This window comes from Lytechinus variegatus, chromosome 7, assembly GCF_018143015.1.
Source record: "Lytechinus variegatus isolate NC3 chromosome 7, Lvar_3.0, whole genome shotgun sequence".
Classification (NCBI taxonomy): domain Eukaryota; kingdom Metazoa; phylum Echinodermata; class Echinoidea; order Temnopleuroida; family Toxopneustidae; genus Lytechinus; species Lytechinus variegatus.
The window spans coordinates 4,328,557-4,342,868 of record NC_054746.1 but is presented as its reverse complement, the minus strand read 5'-3'; the positions used below and the strand labels follow the sequence as shown (position 1 = coordinate 4,342,868).

Here is a 14,312-nt window from a genome sequence, read left to right as displayed (position 1 = left end):
TTTCCTTCTAGAGCACCCTGGAAAGTTCATTTGGTGTATACAATTGTTATTATTATAATTATTATCATTATTACTATTATTTTTATCATTATTAATATTATTATTATTATTATCATTATTATTATTATATATATGTCATTATTCTACCAAAAATGTACACCACTCACCTTAAGCCCATTCTGGTGAAGAAATGAACTTTTGTTTAGGTCAAGATTTAGAAACTGAGTTACTCCAAGTCTAGTCACAGTCTTACTCTCATGGACAAAACACCGTTGATATAGTATACACAGCCAACTGGAATGTAGTACAGGCATACCTAATACAAAAAAAATTAAAACATACACCCATTTCAAACTACTGAACATCCAGACATATCATAAAATAAGCTTTTAGAATGATTTTTTTAATAACATACCAATATTTTTAATCAATTCAGTTTATTCATTGATCCAAGGCCATACACCACATCTTTGAATGGCCTGTTGACTCCCCTAAATGACCCACTTACTGGCCTTTTGGAGATTTTAGTAATAAACATAGCTTTACATAAAAGTGGCCTTGTTTTAAAATGTTGAAATTTAAGGCTTGACTTATGCTGAAATAAAATACAAACCTAAGTTCTCATCCGATAGATATGTGGATTTTGTCAGCTGAGCAAGACGAGGCATTGCTGGGGTTACTACATGGATCTAATGACAAATAAAAAAAAAATCATTGAAAAAATGACTCTTTATAATGAGGCAAAATAAAGAATACTACACATTTAAGATAAAAAGGAAAAGCAAAATAAACAGACTAAACAAATCAAGAAAGTAATTGATGAATAAGAAAAAAAAAGAAAAATTACAATATCACATGTGAGAGACAGACAAAGATAATAATAGCAGGGCCGGCTGGGAGAACAGTTTTTGGAATTGAAGTGGCTACTATGGGTAAATATACCGTCATCATCATCATCATCCACATCATCATTATCATCCACATCATCATCATCATTATCATCAACATCATCATTATCATCATCATCATCATCATCATCATCAACATCATCATCATCCACATCATCATCACCATCACCATCAATATCATCATCATCATCACCATCACCATCATCATTGTGCAAAGTTCCTGTAGAAGAAATTATGACATTGATGGATTTCCATATACATGTAGTTAGTGTTGATCGGATCAATCGTAACTCTTTGTAAGACTGGGTCCTGAGTTTGCAATATAGAATACCTAGATCCCTTCAAGATCAACTTGGCATGGTAATGTAAGTTTTGAAACGAGCTTGAATGCAGCGATGAAACCAATCCATTGCCAATTTCTTCAACTATAATTAGAATAGAGGAACAACTCACCTGTACTTGGTCAAGAGTCTCATAGATGAGAAAGAATTCAAACCAGAGACGTAGCAGTGTCTCTTTCTGGGCTGGATCCCATGAGAATAACGGTTGCTTGGTTACCTCATGTGACCCTTGACCTAGACATTGACGTGAAGTTGCAGCCACATCTACTGCCCTCTTCATCAGATAACTACAACGTTTCCGTGTCAGGGGATTGGCGTGGATAAGCCCCTGTTGAATGAGTTGCCAAAACAACTCCAATTGTAAGAGATCCACGCCTTGGGAAGCATCATCAAGTCCTGTATCATTCGCTTTGTCAGTTGAACTCCTCGCTTCCTCCTCGGAAGAAGGATTTGGGAAGAATGCATCTGACAGAGCACAGAGGATGAGGTAAATGTTCTCATTCACTGCTTCTGAATACTTGACACTCTTTTCATGCATTGCAACAAGTCGGTCCCAAATCACTTGAAGTACCTCGTTCCTAGTTCTTCCACCCAGGGGTAATTCCTTCTCACTAGGGACCAGGATTTGCGCGAGCTGCACACAGACGAGGGCTTCACCTGCTTCCAGAATGTCCCACACTGTCTCCATGAGTTCACCCCACCATGGGTCTTCGGTATCAGTTCTCTGCTCATGCTTTTCAGGAGATTGGACAAGTGCCTTGGTGTAGATGCTTAGAATAGCAATGGAAGATGATATACCAAGCTCACATTTCTTTTCTTCTTCTTCTCCATCATCAAACTCATTACATGCATGGTCCTTGTTGTTTACTTCATCTCTGCCAAAGATAGTTACAATGTAATTACACTCCTTTCTGTATAGTTAGGGTAAAGGCCCTGACCATCCCCAAATATATACTGTTTTCCATGGGTGACATACTGAAGATCACCAATTTAATTCTATTTCTTTCCTATTGAAAATCATTCACCATTTGAAGCAAAAGCATAAGATATATCTCTTAATTTCATTCTCAGTAAAAAATATTTCAGATGTAATTTCATTTATAGATATCATCTAACATTATTTCTCTCTTAAATATTCATCCTTTTTCTTGATTTACTTATTCCACTAGTTAATTTCATTGACACGATTTCTACGAATAGGGACCACTCTACTAATCAAGAGAAAGTAGGCGGATCTCATTTCATCCACTGAACAAAATATTAGTTTTGTATTTATCTTTTTACTGATGAAATGTAATACAAATTTCCTTGCGAAGAAACAAATATATACATGGAAAAAACAAAAACTTGGGTTCGAATACATACAAATTTGGACACTATCAATGCATGTTACATAACCATTGACCAACAGCCTATGAAACTTAAGCAAACTTTAATAAGGTTTCTGGAATTTCAATTAGTGGCAAGTCATCATCATTCTAATCAAATTCAATATTGTTCCACCTATCTAAACTTCTAAAGATCCATGTGATATATATATGCTGTAGATATAACATTCCCCTCCTCTTTTTGGTATGCCTCCGTGCCACATTACACGTGTAGTTCAGGAATCCGATGTATCCATAACACAGCAGTAAATATTGTAAATCCGAATAAATAACACATACCTATATGTGAGGAGGCTCTGTTTACATGCTTTCATCACGATCTCACAAGGTTTAGGGTGAGGTTTCCTGAACGATGACGACAGAGTGAAGGCAAGAAATTCATAAACTTTCTGGAGGGCTTCCCTTCCTTCCTTTGCTATGACCGGAAAGCAAAGATTGGTTACAATGTCTTCCACTTCCTCCGTGTGCAGGAGCAGGGGATTGTTCTTTAGATTCTCCGAGCAAAAAGCAATGAATTCTGCTGCCTCTGCAGTGTCTTCGGAAGCCAAAGCTGCATGGGCTTGAGCAACCGCTTTCCTCAGGATCACACCCACTTGGGCATCACCCCCACAGCTCTCTAAAAGATGAAGTATTTTGGATGACATCCTGATAACATGCACTTATTCCCATAGGGTGTACATCAAAGATGAAAATCTGTTAATATCAAACTTCACGAGATTCAAGGTCCATGTTCTCGTCCCATCAATTATCAAGTTCTGTAAAAAAAAAACATATACAGTATATATATTTAGGAAACTTTGTACATGTAAATACAATCAACAAGTTTTCAAACAGAATTTCCAGTGTATTTTACCGCCTCTTAAGCTGGGAATAAACAAAATGCATATCACTAACATTACAATCAAGATGGAATCACTATATGAGGCAAGTCAATGAAATATTGCTTTTTATCAATTATGCATGCATTACAAATCCATGTTGAATAAGATAGGCCTACAATTTTTTATTAATAAAAAAAAGGCTCCAAAGGCCTAAATAAAGATTGATATCAATGATTCATTTACTTTTTCTTGAAATATCCATTGGCACAAAACTAAGTCTACTTTGGAACAACAATAATTTATTTCGCTAGAATTTTTCATGCTGTGGTCACAAATGTCCGATTGATTTAATTGATTGGCCCTAGGGGTCGGTTGCACAAAGAGTTGCAATCAATCGCAACTCTAAAATCAAACGCAAATTGATTTTCCACCAATCAACAGCATGTCCGTTTGATTTAATTGATTGGCCCTAGGGGCCGGTTGCAGAAAGAGTTGCAATCAATCGCAACTCTAAAATCAAACGCAAATTGATTTTCCACCAATCAACAGCATGTATTTTTGACTTGCGATTGATTTTTGCTTTGCTTTTAAACGTAACTCTTTCTGCAACGGAACCCTTGTGTGACATCTGAAAATGATGTTTCAGGGTCAAAAAAGAAGGGGATATTTTTCTTTTTTTATAATTTCCAACTAAATAATACTCAAAATTGATGGCCATTTTACGGATTTAAACTAAAGATAAATTCCAGTTCTGGTAACGATCTCAAAATTACTTTTACAGAATCTAATATAATGACCACCCAAGTGTCTGTTTGTATGAATAAAAAATATTTGCCAAAGGATTCTGGAAGAAATTGTGTCATTGCTGAGAAATAAGCAAAATAAGCGCGGATTCAGTCACTTCTGTTAAGTCTTTATAATTAATAAAGATAAAGTTTATTCCAGCAATAATAATACACTGTCCAACGTGTGCCTATCTGTGTAGCCAGGGGCGTTGTAGGGAGTGAAAGTTATATACTGTACGTATACTCCCTACAACGCCCCTGGCTATATCTGTGTTGGTGATCTTCAGTGTGAACATTTTTCAGCATAGATTTCAAGACTTCACAAAGTTCAGTTTATGTAACTGTACCACATGAAATCGGTGTTTTAAGGGTAAAGTTTTTTTTTATAGTCCGTTCAAATTATTGTCAAAATTGAAAACATTTTTTATTCTTTTAATGGTCATTTGAAAATTGAATGGAACATGTGTAGGACAAGGAGTACGTAGGCCCAGCGCCCACCGATAATTCTGCACCCAAGCTCCCGTACGTACCGGCCTCGTAGTCGTACAGCCTTCTCGTACAGCAGTGCTCGCGGAGTGCTCGGCAGCCGAATTGATCGGATTGAATGCCTGGCTGAATGGAAGGCTCTGGTTCTGCAGGATCTGGAATTAGATATCAATTAAAATAACTCTGCACCTTTTATATACTGAATTACAAATCAACGGCAAATATATATATCCATATTCCGATAATCCCGTATCTAGGGCGATGTTTCTGTTAATACGGTCCTCGTAGAACGTTTCACGTGTAAGTCGACCTTGCTAGTCCTGCCTCAAGCCGCGCCGGTGTCAAGCAGATATTTTTTGATAAAGAATGTATTTCTGACTCTAACTATCCGATAATCCATCTCATTAATTAATATTTCAATTGATATATGGTTGTTATACGGTATGTAAGGAATTCTCATATTGCAATTTTCCTATAATTTTTTTCATATGAGCATCCTGTTTATCAAATTAATATTTGTATTTCAACTGGAACTAGACTAAATAGTATTCCCACGCCTGCATGGGGCCACACCCAACTCTATGGCCACACCATCGCATCGGGTTGGATAATTTAATCATAGAGCTAATAATAGCTCTATGGATAAATCATGGAGGTACATGTAGAACCTCCGTAGATAAATCCACCTCTATGGAACACACCCTCTTTATAGTATACCCATCACAAAAAAGGCCGAAAGTGCACGGTCAGCCGCTAATCTTACTTTTGTATGGCATTTTTATTCGTTTTCTTTAGTGAAATCAAGTTTGTCAAACATGGCAACATTATTATAAGCAGCATATAATATAAAGAACATGTCGGGGAGCGCGCTGCCGGAATGCTAGGCGAAGCGTCCCCCCCCCCCATTGGAAAAAAGGTGAATAAGGGGGGGGGGGGGGCAATGAGAGGAAGGAGACCACTAAATAGAAAAGTGAGGGGAAGACAACAAAAAATATTTCATGTCATCATATATGTACAATTTTCGCCGCGTGCTTTGCGCTCGCATCCTGCATGCACGATGAGAGGCTATAGCTACCGTATCAAGCGTTCATTATTTTGTGTGATTTACAAATTGATTTGAAAGAAATATGAAACCATCAACATTTCTTTTGATTTTGATTTATGTATTTTGTTCTATTTATTTTTGTTCTATTATGATAATCATCTTCATCATCTTCACCCTTTATTGGTTTTTAAAAATAAAGCTTCCCAGTGTGGTTCTTTAAGGGGCAGGGGCGATCGACCCATCCCCATTTCTTTTAATATTGAAAAAAAGAGGAAAAGGGAAGAAAAGGAGAGGAGGAAAGTGAAACAAATGAGAAAGAACTACTGAAGGGTAGGTAATGTAACTCCTATGCCCCAGCTATACAATTATACAATTACGAAAATTAATGTTAGTTCGATTGCATAGAAAAACATGACACCGCCCCCTTAAAAAAACATGTTGTCTAAAACTTACTTTACTCTACAATAAAATTGTCAAATAGCCTATTTACTTTTTATAAAAATTTAAATCAGTTAATTCAGTCTTGCCCTGACCTTTAAAAGAAATAGTAGCGACAAGTGGGTGGGTGGGGATGGGGGGTCGCGTTAGGGTATAGATGTATTCTCTTGTATTCTTTTTGTTGTTTTTCATTATTGTTTAGCCCAATTATTTCTTATGTTTAACTCTATTTCATGTCATGTACAGTAACCGTTGTTATGTCATATTTTATGTACAGTAACTGTTGTTACATATTTTCTGGACCCCAGGGAAGAACAGTTTTGTTACATTAACAAAGCTGAGTGGGTATATCCAGCCATCTCACTTTTGATTTTTATTATGTACATACATTTACATTGTATTGTTTTTTTAACATTGTGATTTGGAAAATAAATACCAATACCAATACCAATGAACTCGGGTGTAAACGTGTATGGAACGCAATCCAATATCGCATCCCTATCCTTAACAGGCCATGTCATGGATAATGGCTATTTGTCTTCTATTTGAATGGAATTAGATCATAAGATGGATAAAAACCTCATGAGTAGGCGCAGCGTGTAAAAGGATTTCATTACATCAATACCATCCTCACACCTGCGGTTTTAGCAGGTGTGATCATGATGGATATGTTAACAATTTCAACACGAGGAATGTTACATATATTTGCACCTACTAATTTTTAATCTCCCACTGCTGATGCATTATCAATAAAGAAAACAAAGATACATTGATGGATAACGTGTTGGTGAGAAATACAGCCCCCCCCCCCTCTGATTGCTCTCTGTCTTTCCCTCCCGCCCACTGGATTATCTTGATATATCGCAGAAGCAAGGGCCGCATAGGAAATTGTGTTTTTTGTTTGACTTTTTTAAGGATCTCGATTGAAAAAAGGAGCAACTTCCACCCCCAATCCTCCCAGGGGGGGGAGATGGGAATCACTAACTTACCACAGTGTTCTATTTTGAAACAATAAACAATATTTGACCAAAAGGGAATCACAATATGCCAGGGGCGGCGATCCTGGGGCGGGGGGGGCACAGTGAATTGGTGAGATATGCTCTCCGTGAATTCCTAAAATCAGTCCTTAAAATGTCCTTTTTCTGATCTGAATATCAAAAATTTTCAGCTCGCGCTTCGTGCTCGCATCATTTTGTTAGTGAAATACGTATGGTCTTAGTGAATTCCTACAAGCAAGTCTTAGAATGCCCCGCTTCAGGTCTGAATTATATAACTTTTTGAAGTACTGAAAAGGTGCTCTTTTTTACGCAAGAAAAATGAAAAAATGCTCCCTCACGAACGTGTACTGTGTCCCTTTCACCTGAGTCGGACCCGTTTTAGGTGTTTGCAAGTGCCTTTTCTCGCGTATAAGTGCCATTTTTATCCGAAAATCACCCTCTCGAACATGTTCTGTACCCCTTTCACCCATAGTAAGAAGGACCTATTGTACACGTGTGAGCAAGTGCCACTTGCTTTCTTGTAAGTGCCCTTTTTAGAATCAGTGCTCCCGTTTACCAAAGAAAAGTGCCCTTCACAAACTTGTTCTGTATCCCTTTCACCTGAGATGGACCCATTTTATGTGAGCGAGTGCCCCTTGCCTTTTTAAGTGCCCTTGCTCCAATCAGTACCCCTTAACTAACAAAAGTGCCTCCAAGAACGTTGTTCTGTGTCCCTTTCACCTGAGAAGAATCTGTTATATATATATTGCGAGCGAGTTCGCGTCCCATTGCCTTCTTTTTAGTGCCATTTCTCGAATCAGTGTCCACTTTTACCCAAGAAATGTGCCCCTCACGACGGTGCCCCTTTCACCTAAGAAGCACTCGTTTTATGTGAGCGATTGCCCCTTGTCGTCTTGCAAGTGCCCTTTTTAGAATCAGTGCTCCCGTTTACCAAAAAAAGTGCCCTTCACAAACTTGTTCTGTATCCCTTTCACCTGAGAAGGACCCATTTTATGTGAGCGAGTGCCCCTTGCCTTTTAAGTGCCCTTTCTCCAATCAGTACCCCTTAACTAACAAAAGTGCCCCCAAGAACGTGTTTTGTGTCCCTTTCACCTGAGAAGAATCTGTTATATATATATTGCGAGCGAGTTCGCGTCCCATTGCCTTCTTTTTAGTGCCATTTCTCGAATCAGTGTCCACTTTTACCCAAGAAATGTGCCCCTCACGACGGTGCCCCTTTCACCTAAGAAGCACTCGTTTTATGTGAGCGATTGCCCCCTTGTCGTCTTGCAAGTGCCCTTTCTCGAATCAGTGCCTGTCCCTTTCACCTGAGAAGGATTCTTTTTTAATGTGTGCTAACGAGTACCTTTGAAACAAGAAAACAACGGTTTTATTTTTATTTCATAATGATGTTGAAAGAAAAACAATGAAGAATAATCCTACGTGTCATGAGTCATGTGAGTGGGGGTAGCTAAGCAGTGGCGTACCGATGGAGGAGCTTGGGGGCTCCTCCATATTTTTCACCAATTAAAAAATAGAGGGCGAGAAAAGGAAAGAGAGAAGGGTGAAGCCTGAAGATTGTAGTATTTTCTGAGAATTACATCAAAAGCTATCACAAAATTAGATTTTCGTTATTAACCTTTCTAATTTTTTGCCTGATCGCTTCTCATAAATTCTATGTGATACGTCATTTTTATCCCCCTCAAATTTTTTGGCTCATAAAGCCATTGTAGATTTTTTGTATATTTAAGATAGTGCCCTTTTCGAAAGAAAAGCAGCCCTAGCTGTTTTCCATGCCCATAGGCGGCGGAAGCGGGGGGGACGTGTCCCCCCCTAAATTTGAGGAGGGGGGGACGGTCCCCCCCCTAAATTTGTTGTTGATGACCTTTTTTTTTTTTTTTTTTTTTTTTTTTTTGCTTGTCAATTTATTTTCCTACGTCCCCCTAAAATTTTTTTGGTTGAGAACCTTTTTTTTTTTTGCTTGTCAAAAATTTTTTGGTTGTCCCCTCCTAAAATTTTTGGCTTCCGCCGCCAATGTCCATGCCCCCCCCCCACTTTCAACTTTGCTTCGCGGCGTCAGATATTCTGATAGGGGACCTATTTTCCCCAACTTATACTGGCCTCTCGTTGGATCGCTTGACAAGCTTTCCTTTGCCACCACCCTTCCCTTTTCTTCCTCTTTTCCATCCCTTTTTTCACTACATTAGAAATCAAAGAGGATCTGTCGCCCCTGCCGCACCCCCCCCCCCCTGTGGGACCTGTCCTGCTCCATTTTCCGTATAATAGTTTAAGTCGTCGTAAAGTTCCGGGATGTGAGACGGGGGGGGGGGGCGTCTACACTCAATTCAAATTGAAGGATATCTTCTTTGAAGGAGGATACATTCAAGATGCTTTCTGGGTTGAATAATATAATTTTGTACAATGAATGGTGCAAAATTTATTCAGACTCTGATGACATAAAACGGATATTATTTAAATTTCATATTGAGCTATATATTTTGTGAAAAGCGCATGACGTCATGCGGAATATGCATTTGCGGGCTCATTATTATGCCGTATTTACACCTCCCTTCCATGTGAACGCAAAACGCGAGCTTTTCGGTATACTGACGTGAAAAGGGGACAAAGGACTGTTTTTTTTTTCCGAAATTCATGAAGAGAATAAATCTCTTTCTAATCTAAATGCGAGGGCGCCGCGCGAGCTGAAAATTGTTGGTATTCTTACCTTACAACTTGAAACTCTTAAGCATTTTTTTAAACCATGAACGGAATTGTATAACTGATTCTGTAGTCGTGATAATGCGAAACTTGAGCTGTGAGCTGATTATTTTGCATTAAGACCTGAAAACTTTATTAAATAAATCATTAAAAAGATGGGCATTTCCTAAATATAAGATGAGAGCACGAAGCGCGATCTGAAAGTTTGCAATATTTCGATCCGAAAAATTTGACATTTTGGTAAATACGTTTCGAATAAAAAAAAAATGTGCATCTCAATGAACAATTAATGTGGGCGCTAAGCGCGAGCTGAATACTGATCCGAATGGGGACCTGTTAAAAACTGTTTAACACTTTTATTAACATTAAAAATTTGCCAATTCTCCGCTTATTTTCGTCATTTTTCTACCTGCTTTTCTTTTCCCCTTCCTCTCTTTTTTTCTTTCTTTCTTTCATTCTTTCTTTCTTTCTGTCTGTCTGTCTGTCTTTCTTTCTTTCTTTCTTTCTTTATCTATTTATTTATTTCTATTTTTCTTTCTTTCTGTCTGTCTGTCTGTCTTTCTTTCTTTCTTTCTATCCCCGGCCCGTCAAATTATTGGCTCATTTAGCCACTGCAGACAAATCATTTTTTGGTATATTTAAGATACTGCCCCTTCCGAAAGAAAAGCTGCCCTTTTTCCATGTGCCCCCACTTTCAACTTCGCTGAAATATCTTTTGCATATTGACTTCAAAACTTGATACTTTGAGCTCTTTATCAGCCTATTGAGGAAGAATCTTATGGAGGCCTATCTCATCAAACATGCAATGCGAACGCGAAGCTCGAGCGAAAAATGTATAAAGTGACATGAAAGTTTTTTTATTTTAATTTCCAAGTCGTCCCCTCACCATATTTTATTCACTGTTCTTTATCTTCTTATTTTCTCCTCTATTTTTCCCTTATTTTTCTTTATTAAATATTCCATCCCCTTTTTTGCTCCGCCAATAGGGAGTCCCGGGCTCCTATAGGCCCCCTGGATCCGCCTATGTAAATTTGACAAGCAAAAAAAAAAAAAGGGTTTCATGAAAAAAAAATGAAGGTCGTTTTGGTGCCAAGAAATTCGATAAGCCACAAAAGGGGTTTTGACACAAGATGTTGGTCATTTTCCATACATTTTTCCTTTGTGACATACTAACCAGTGCAGTGCTGCCTATGGAAAATAATACACGCAGCACCCCTGGGAAAATCTTGGGGGTACTCCACCGCTTCCCAGGTCCATGGTACGGTACAGCCCCAACCTCCCACAACCCGCGCAAATCATACTCTATAAACACGTTGTGTTGAAAAGTATACATCCTTTATAAAAAAAAATAGTCTTAATTTTTTACACCCTTGCAAATTTGACCCTAAACATGTAGCTTTCCTAGCGAAAATAGATACCCTTTCTTCATTATTTTAGTGTTTTTTTAATACCCTTATCACGTTACGTACGTAACGTACCCTATCTTGAAAAAGACATCATTTTTACTTTTTTTGGTCGCGCATGGTATCCACTCGTCAATGTTAGTGCCCCCCCCCCGCACTCTGGATTGTGTGTGTATTTGAGTTTTGTCAGACGTGTATCAATCAGATATGATTATTTACGTCTGGGACCGACCTTTAACGTCACCATCCGAAAGACGTGACCAGGGGCCCGTTGCAGAAAGAGTTGCAATCAATCGCAACTCTAAAAATCATGCGCAACTTGATTTTCAACCAATCAACAGCGCGCATTTGGGACTTGCGATTGATTTTTTTACTTGCGTTTAAACGCAACTCTTTCTGCAACGGGCCCCAGGGCTCGAACTTCGAACCTCTGCATCAATTTGTAACTTCCCCACAGCTTGGATTACAGGCGCACGCCACAACGCCCAGTTGTATATTAGATTGAAACTATATCAACAATTTATATGTACATTCGCAGTTACTATAGTTCCTCTTCTGTCATCTGGGGGGTGTTTCACAAAGATTTAAGTATGACTTAGAGTCGCACTTAAATGTCTGGTTGCGCACAGTATAAAAGGCATGACAGCATTGGTCAAATCATGCCAAGAGGACGCGCACTACTGCGTATTGATCAATAAGATTGCGCGTTGCATATCATGTACGCGTCGACATTTAAGTGCGACCTAAGTCATACTTAAATCTTTGTGAAACACCCCCCTGGTGTTATTCATCAGTCACTGTAATTTAGCGTGTTACTTCCAAGTAAAATACTACCCGAATACTACTAACATAGTTAACATCTGAGGAATACACACAATGGAGTTGTATATATTTGGGGCCCGGGATTCGGGGACATCCCGATAGTCCGCAGGTCCGATAGTCCGCGGGTCCGCATTGTGTGTAAAATTAAGATCAGGGTATATAGTGAGATCAAATGTCATCGAGAGGTCAAATGATACGAGACCATGGGGTTCAATATACTGCCCCCCCCCCAAAAAAAAAAAAAGGGAGGAAGAGGGGGAAAGAAAGAGAAGAAAACAGAGAGGAAAATGGGAAAGAAGATTAGAGAAGAAAAAAAAGAGAGAAAGAGGGTGTAAGAAAGCGAGAAGGGGAATGAGGAAAAGAGAAAGAAAAAGAAAGAAAGAAAAGGAGATGGGGAAAAGGAAGAGAGAAATATTGACCAGGACGTCGATTTGATGACCCCCTAAACAAGATTTTATGGGCTTTATTACACATTTTGGCACCTAAATAAGTTGTCGCCAGAATATGATCCCGGGGAAAAAGCATGGGGAAAAACATGTTTGGCTAGTCTTAATAACATAAAAAAAAAAATTTTGGAAAAAAATAAGACCCAAAATACGTTTGACCCCGCGATTAACCAATCTTTTAAAACCACCGTTTTTTGGGGGAAAATTTGTGTTCTTGATACCTATAACGAGTGCACGCGCAGCCCACGCCCAAAACTGAAAAAACACCCCTTTAAACACGTTTTTTTTTTTTTTTTTTTTTTTGGGGGGGGTCACGCATTATCTTGTACAGCAATATATTTGTCAGCCCACCCCGGGGAAGTACTTTTCAGGAGGGTATAAGCCCATGGTCTCGTATCGTTTGACCTCTCGATGGCATTTCATCTCACTATATTCTGATCATAATTTTACACACACCGCGGACTATCGGGCTGCAACCATATATTCCATGGCAGTAAAAATAACTTATCCCTTCCGATATTATGAATTTTGTTCCTGTAAAGCTCATGATGGAAATGCCCTTACTGAAAGAGGCTAAGGGGTCGAAGAACCATGCACCAGACCCCCCCCCCCGGGGGGGGGGCACTTCCATTCACGAGTGGATACCATGCGCGACCATGGGGTCTCGAAAAGCAACATTAACACGTATTTTCCATATTCTGAAAATGCACCTCTTAAGAAGTATTGGCGTGTGAAACCCTACCATTAACAAGTATTGGAAACAAAACGATACTTGGCCAGTATTCCCTGAATTGAACCCCTAAACAAGTACAGCGATGTATGTCACGGACGTCGGTTTTACCTTTAATTTACACCAATGGGTTAAGTACAGTCCCACCTTCCACACCTCGAGCAAATCGTACTCTGAACACCGGTAGTGTTAACTCTTGGGGCAAAAAGTACTTTATTTATTAAACATTTTAGTCTTATTCTTTATACCCTCGCAAATTTGACCCTAAACACGTAGCTTTACGAGTGAAAATAGATACCCTTTTTAAATGATTTTAGCGTTGTTTACATCCTTATTACGTTACGTGCCCTATCTTGAAAAAGACATCCTTTTTACGCGTTTTTTGGTCGCGCATGGTATCCACTCGTCAATGTAAGTGCCCCCCCCGGGGGGGCACCAGATTGACAGAGTCAATTTCTAAACGATATGTAGTGCGTATCAAAAGTTTACGCTTAAATAATCTTGTAAAATTATATATTTGCAATATCCTGAAGCCTTTTCCACATTTAAACATTGATACAGATCTCTTTAAAACTGACGATATAACTTTAAAAAAAAATCTTCCCGCTTGAATGAGCATCACTTACTTTGAAAAGTTCGTGAAAAATGATTTGCGCAGAACAAATAGTTATATGAATAAAATTAGACGTTAATCAAGAACTAATGGAATTTAGCAAGGAAGATTGATTTGAAGATATATTAAACCTTATTACTTGTTCCCTTGCCCTGAACACTTTATAGAGTGCCATTGTGCCCCCTCCTTTCCACGCACTATAGCCACTGTGATGTCTGCTTTACATAGAGCTGTGCTTCACATGAAATGGTTAAGGCTTGATTTTTCTTTTGCTAATCATCGTCAAGCTTGGGAAAACTGTGAAGAAACATGTATTAAATGAAATATGAATTTCAAAACCCACATGGTCGCACTTGAAATGAGAAAAACTTAGTGAAAGAACGCTGGAGGT

The 14,312-nt window shown here is 38.7% G+C and overlaps 1 protein-coding gene across 1 annotated transcript in view; it reads right to left on the bottom strand.

Moving 5' to 3' along the window:
- LOC121418251 (probable methyltransferase TARBP1) overlaps positions 1 to 4,850 on the bottom strand; it is a 64,759-nt gene extending 59,909 nt beyond the window's left edge. The window contains exons 1-5 of the mRNA XM_041612006.1: positions 4,774 to 4,850; positions 2,917 to 3,392; positions 1,362 to 2,124; positions 614 to 689; positions 168 to 316 (exon numbers count right to left, since the gene is read on the bottom strand). Coding sequence (XP_041467940.1) covers positions 168 to 316; positions 614 to 689; positions 1,362 to 2,124; positions 2,917 to 3,281 — 1,353 coding nt within the window. The 5' untranslated portion in view covers positions 3,282 to 3,392; positions 4,774 to 4,850. The remainder of the gene's footprint in view (positions 1 to 167; positions 317 to 613; positions 690 to 1,361; positions 2,125 to 2,916; positions 3,393 to 4,773) is intronic.
- Positions 4,851 to 14,312: the final 9,462 nt, after the last annotated feature.